Genomic DNA, 7,488 nt, shown 5'->3' with positions numbered 1-7,488 from the left:
CCTAGACGCTTTTACCATCTAACATTTATTCAGTATATTCAAGGAGTCATGCTATAGGTATATTATATTGTTTATTACTGATTAATGTATGTACAATAATAGTCTGGGCCTGCTAACAAGTAGCTGTAGCTGTATTTCTCAAATATGAGAATATAGATTACACATAACAAAATCAATCAAAATATATAAAAAGGTAATACAATTTAGATATCCATATTATCATTGTTACCTTGTCATGTACCCGTGAAGCAGCAACGATAATGGATAAAATGAATACAATATTTTGTAGACTTGAAATGTATGGTAGACTATTTGTGAAAAAATTGTGAAAATTGAATTTCTCATCTGTTATATAGTTCATAGGATGAATAATATTATAATAAAAACCAACCAGCATGTTAATGTAGTTGAATACAAAGAATCCTAATAGCATTTTACCGTAACCCATACTGAATATTCTTAATAGATCCGATAGTTCAGCGTGTAACAACCGTATGTTATCTAGTGTTATTTCTGTTATGGATTGTGTTAAATCATCAGGAACAGCTGGAAATCCGGGTCGAAGATATTCCCAAGAATCATTCAACATTTGAAATCTATACTCCAATTGTTGTAGGAAAAAATAAGAGGAAAAAATTACTGCAACGTCCAGAACGAACTCCATCCGAAAACAACACTGCCATGTACGAAATATGGTTTTCGGTGGCACTAAGTAAACTATCTGTAGTGTAAATGCAATATAAAAAATTAAAGTAAAAATTAAAATTATGTTCCAATAACTTTTCTTAGGTAAATGCTGACGAATCAATAAAAATCTGGGAAGTGATGTTAGTTTTTGATCGTACTCGATGATGCCATTCATTAACCTACAAAAAACATATATGAGAAAAAACCGGTTAGTCCTTACTCCTTCGTTTTAAATTTTAATGCAAATGAATTATTAACGGGAAAACGGTGTAATATAAACAATTTTAATTATTTTGTTGTAAAAGTATTGGTTGAAGAAACATGAAACGTAATACATGTCAATATGTTATACATCTTACCGTATCAATTGTGTTTCTGATATTCTTGATGTAATAACAACAATCCAGAATTTGAATAAATATATTTTGTGCATTAAAAAAGCATTTGTGTGTACATAATAGGTGAATGTTATTAACATAATCATTCTTGTGAATTCAAGACATTTATAAATTGTTTCTGTACTTTGTACTAATAATCCATCCGATTCTAATGTGTAAGACATGTTGATGATACCAATACATTTGCACAAGTATAATATATTCCTTAATATTATTTTATCAACATTCAACATTTTCAGAAAACGTTTTTTAAAATACTACATATTGAAAGGAAATGTTTAATACGTTTATACAAATGTTTGCATATAATGCTATTATAAATTCAATTACTAAAAACAATTGAAATAATTGAATAAATAAATAATTACAACTATTTGATGTGAAATTATTATTTATTTTATTATGCCAATAATAGTTTATTATTCGGTGACATTCAACAAAATTGTCAAAATGTTTAAAGGTGTCAAATTATTGAAATGTAAAAATATAGAAGCGATTTGCTACATATGATTATCTATAAGTCAATAACCATTGCACATTAACTGAAGCGAAGCCTGTATGAAATGTGATGTATTGTATGTAAGAAGTTATATCGATTATATTTAGAGAAAATTATTCTTTATTTATAAACCTTATTTTTGATGGATTTCAAAATGTAAAATATAATCCAAAATGTACTTTTTAGTATTTTTAAAACAAGGTTTCTCGTTAGTAGTTCTTACTGTACCCAAAAAATCTAAAAATATAGAAACACAATTTTTATTATTAATATTTTAAGTTCAATTAATAATTAAACGAAAAAAAACGAATTTGGTTATTTTGTTGAAATTTAAAATATTATTCGTGTGTACTTTAAAGTTTTAAAGTATTCTATTATATTGCATACTTTATAGCATTTTCAAATGTTATTTGTTGGTCAAAAATTAATTCCACATTACTATAACGTTTAATAATAAAATAAATAACATTTACAGAAATAATATCTTAAAATATACTTACCTACGTGGTAATATAGGCTGATACTCAAAATTGTTTTTGAATTAGTATTCAGTGATTTTATATCATTTTTATGATTTCACATCCGTTACTATAGTGACGCTTCTTGCTTCTAGATACCTACAGTACAAGAGAGCGGTACCTACTTGCCCTGCAGTTGCCCATCTTTTTATATTGGTATAAATATATTACGTGATAAACATTGTATAATAATTTATTAAAATCGAGTTACCAACCTATTTAAGTCACAAAAATGTACAAACGATGTCATATGGTCCTATTATTGCTGGTTTTATATTGTACTCAAAATAATCCTTAGACTTAAGTAGTACCTATATTTTTCGATTTCCAAATATTTGAGTTGGATATTATTATATTTTTCGTTAATATCCAGGATTTTATCATTATTCTCAAGTAGAATATGATTTTATTTCTGTTCAGGTATTATTGGGGTTTGGGACTCAATTAAAATGCATCGGTTTGAAATAAATTTCACAATTTATTATGTTAAATGATTTTAAAAAAAAATTATGCTAGAAAAAAATATTAATCTTCTATATATATAAGAATCTTACTTGATTTTGGAGACGAAGGAAACCGGTTTTGAACCCTCATTATAATAATTATAATAATTAACCAATTACCAATTATTTTCATATATTCACCGATAACGATGTCTGTTTCTTTTTGTTTTTTATAATCGTTGTATTATTTGTTTAGCCAAAAAATAGTCTTATGTTTTTAAATTAAATTATAAAAAAATAATTTCTTCCGGAGGAAGATCAGGCAGCTAGTAAATAATAAAATATGAATAATCATCAATTGCATTTTATTTGTTGATCCAGAGGGGTTATACAAACATATCCACTATCCATATATTATTTTATATTGTATTGTGTATTTAGTAGTGTTGCAACTTATTTAATAATAGAATAAACCACTTACCGGAAACCGTGTTACCATTTTCTTAAATATTAGTTTGATTGTATGAGCACCTACACGCATACACTCATTTACACAAATACACATAATTACACAACATTAAGCAAGCACTATATAGCCCATAGTGATTGCCCGGCGATCCCGACTATTATTGTGAGAGCTATTATAGGCTTAAAGCACTGCACTTCCAGCTAGTCCTCCATATTTTTAAGACTTAGGTGTTAGTGGGTAAAGTCATAAGTTGGTGTCCGGATTCGCGTACCTCTATTATATGCTCCCGGGAAACGGCTCGTACATTAATAATAAATAAATAATAATCAATTTCAAATATTCAATATTATGTTCGTTGATAGTGTGATCTTAACGTTGTTTGTCCTTTAAGGCCAATTGATGTCCTTTAGATGATCATCTTATTTTTGTGCAATTCTCTTCTTGTGTTTCCTTCAGAACTGATATAACCAAATGAATAGAAGGACTACAAAACTGAGTATTATATAGTATTATATGGATACTCTCCAATCCATTTGTTGTACTAACAAAAAAAAAAAAAACGTATGGAAACAACAGGTTATAGGTATTTTATTAATAGTTTTAAAATATCTTATATAATACACTCAGTATATAGTTATTGTAGTATTACCGAAGTTTTTCTGACGGCTTTTGATCCCAAATTGTTGGTGGAAATCAATCTTCTACGTAAGTATGCAATATATAATCAGAAAATAAGCATCCTATAGATATATTTGGACATAAAGGTACAAGTTCAACGAATGCATTTTTGACCTCATGTGGTGGTAGGAATAGCAATCCGAAAAATGGTTTTAACCATTTTAATAACTTGCCATCGTTTGTATATACCGTTCGGAGTTGCTGCTCAGAATTTACCTTTAAAGTTAATTATGATTTTACTACAAGTATAAAATTCATAATATATTTTATATATTTTAGCGATATATTTTCCAATTGTCTAGCCGCTACTGTAAAAACATTTCCCCCTGATTTTCAATGTTGTATCCGAACTAGAGTGGGCAGGCAAATTTACAAAGTAAGAATACAAATTACCAAGTGCCAACAAAAATTCATTTTGCAGCTCCAAACAAGTCAAATAAATACCTAATACCATTTTTTCAAATTCAAAACATCCAATAAGCGGTCCATCCACAACAACAAATGTATGAAATTTCACGTGCTTCAAACTCATCTTCTCCAAATGATTCATTTATGTCTGGTCAAAATCAAACACCATCACCTGTAAGTTCCGGAAGGTCATCTGCACAATCTTACTTAGACAATTTTCAGCCAAATAACTTTTAACACAGTTAAAATATGTTAACAATAATATTAATTATTTTGCTTAAAAACAAAAAAATACAAAATATAAAATACTAAATGTTTTATTCCTTACCTTAAACAGACCATTCGTTTTTCCTTGGGTCTAATAGCTCTCGAAATGTAGTGTTTTGTTTTTGAATTTTAGAGTTCATAAAATTGACTTTGCGACATTCTAAAATATTTATAAAAAGTAATGTCTTCATCTTCTAGTTCTTTGAATAATGTGTGAAATTTTCCTACGAATTTCCTCGCTGGAAAAATTTTCCGTGCCCACTTTTTCTTAGTTCTATTACAATTGTTTTCTTCCAAAATTAAGGAAATCATCTCTAGTTGTTTTTACTGAACTTAGGCATGATACAAATTCAAATATTTAAAAAATAAAAAATTAATTTCAAACACAGAATGAACTAGACCTAGTATAACCTAACAGGAATAGATTGAACGGACTGTGGCGTTTCCGTGACGTTAACGATAGATGCGAATGTATTCTATTTTTGAAGTGACGTTGCCGGTCCATGACGTTACGTCGACGTTCCGTATAGTGCGAATCGACCTATAAACGAACAAAGTATGATCGACTGGCTGTATTCTAAATGGAAAATTATAATGTGTACTATATGGAAATCTGGAACCATGCATGTGTGTATAGACACCGTGCAGAAAGACATCTAGCGCTTTGGGGAGACAACTCGCGTACTACTTGGTAGCGACGATTATACACGCAATATTAGGCTCATTCATAAAATCTTCAACAACCTCCCCCCACCAAGGTCTTAGTAATTTTTAATGAAAGTCGGTAAATTTTACCGGGTAGAATCGAAAAATGAGCAATCAAATTTTTAGTTTATAAAATAAATGTAACTCACACTCCACACATGTATATTATGATTATAATATTTAATTTTTAATACTTACCTAGTACCTACTACCTAAATTTAATTGGCAAAGAATTATTTTCGTTGGTACTTTAGTAGTATTACCTATTGCGTTAACTGTAAAATATTCAAAAAAATAAAACTTCAAACTACTTTAATATTTTAAGTATGGGTACCTATCAGTAATAACAATATAAATTATAACCATAGCCATAATAGAATGTCTATGATTATAATATTGAACAATGATAAGCATAATATGTTATAATTAGAACATGAAATTACCTAAAATTACAACAATATTATCAGGGCATAGACACTGTGTAATGGCAAAATCTGGTGACTGTGGCCTTGAACACGGTCTCTAGGAGGGCGTGGCATGCGTTATCACTTAAATAAACCATATCATTATTATTACACAAAAAGAGACATAATTGATATAGTGTTTTATAAAATATTTTACCAATTAACAAATAACAACAAACTAAATAAATTATAAGTTATAACTGTAATTGATATTTGCTCAAATGAAACTATATTATAATAGGTTACGTTAGACTTATAATAAAATACTTAGTTTAAAGAAAAAACACGTTCAAAATATAGTAAAATATTCCTTATTTAATAAACATAGAATCAAAATCGCTAAAGAAAAATTAAAAATAATGTATTACACAAAATAACAATTTATACAATAAAGGTTATATAGATTTGTATTGAAGTAGTTGTAATTAGATTTTGTGGTCCTAAAAGGGACGGTTTAATAAAACAGTCTAGGTCAGTACACACAACTGATTAATAGTAATAAAAGAAAACATCAATTTTGTTTTAAAACAATAGAAGTATAGAACAACTTGTTGCAAATTGTATTAAGAGGACGCAACACCCGCATGTGCTGTCTCCTTCTTACAAATGTACAACATAGCAAAAACTGTTTAGCGTGGAACAACTTTTCTGGCACCATTTTTGTTGTAGGATTACCAAATTTTCACATCACGTAAAGAAGAACTTTATCTGTGCAACAGCTTGCTTTTTTTTTTAATTACACTTTCCAATCATTTTTTATAAGCAAATGAAAAAAACAAAAAAACAAAATGTTTAGAAGCAAATAACTTTTATTGTATTTATGTTATCTAAAATATAGGCACCCTGTTGCATAGATAATTTTCTACTAGATAAGTTCAAAAATTTTGGAGCCACTACTACAAACACAGAAAGATAAAATTTGTCCCGCGCAAAACAGTTTTTGCTATGTTGTACCTTTGTAAGAAGGAGACAACACATGCTGGTGTGGCATAATCTTAACTTACACAAGAATATCATATTATACGTCCTTCAAAAGGACTATTCAGTGAAATGTGACTGTTTATGAACGCATCTAGTGATACTGAAACAAAACATCTAAGAAAAACAAAAATTTCTGTAATATAATGCTAAGTTACATTAAACTACAGAAATTATTAGTTAATTATATTATATTAATCAATATCAATAGCTGTTTTTTTTCTAAATTTCAAATTTATAAGTTAGAGAGTATTTGTACTTTTTTGTTCCGTAAACCTGTACCTGTACGTAATGCTTGACTTTCTTTGTTGGTTCTATTTAAAGTGTGATAAATTCGAAATCGTATAAAAAGATTAATTAAAAAAGTTGTAGGAAAATCTTTGGGTGATTTAAAAAGTTGCATTTAATATCAACTCTCTTAAAGTTTTACCTACAATAGGCCGAGGAGGTAATTGAATGAAATTATTGTTAAAAATATTGTCAACACAAAAAACATATTCAGTGTTGGGAATAGATAACTAAAATATTATCTAGATAAAGATAATAGATTATTGGTAGGAATTTATCTAGATAAAGATAATAGATAAATGTGATTTATCTAGATAAAAAAAACAGATAAACATTTTTTTGCTGTTTTTTTTTCATACTCGGCAATAACTATTCAGTGGCATATCCAGAAATATTTTAATGTGGGGGACCGGGGACGAGCGTCATCGAACTGACCTGGGTCGTCTATAGTTACTTGAGCTAGATCAATTGCTGTTGATACACTTCTGGATTTTTTAGAATCATCCATATATGTTGTAGTTAAAAATCGCTTCGTACTTAAATATAGCTAGTCGAAAACCGAAATAAAAATAATAGGTATACACAACAAGAACACTAGAAAATTACAATTGACGACAATTACTGTCCGCGTTGTATACTTGTATAATAAACTGTTGACTACGTTTACATGCATCCATTAATTCGTA

General features: G+C 28.5%; 1 protein-coding gene across 1 annotated transcript; it reads right to left on the bottom strand.

Annotated features, from left to right (window-relative positions):
- Positions 1 to 217: 217 nt before the first annotated feature.
- On the bottom strand, positions 218 to 899 carry LOC111026738 (the record flags this gene model as incomplete). The annotated part of the gene is made up of 1 exon (XM_022304869.1): positions 218 to 899. A coding segment is annotated over exon 1 (645 nt), but the record flags the coding sequence as incomplete, so codon positions are not given.
- Positions 900 to 7,488: the final 6,589 nt, after the last annotated feature.

The sequence above is a fragment of the Myzus persicae genome, unplaced genomic scaffold (genome assembly GCF_001856785.1).
Source record: "Myzus persicae strain clone G006 unplaced genomic scaffold, MPER_G0061.0, whole genome shotgun sequence".
In the NCBI taxonomy this organism is placed as follows: Eukaryota; Metazoa; Arthropoda; class Insecta; order Hemiptera; family Aphididae; genus Myzus; species Myzus persicae.
This window is presented reverse-complemented; position numbering and strand designations above follow the sequence as displayed.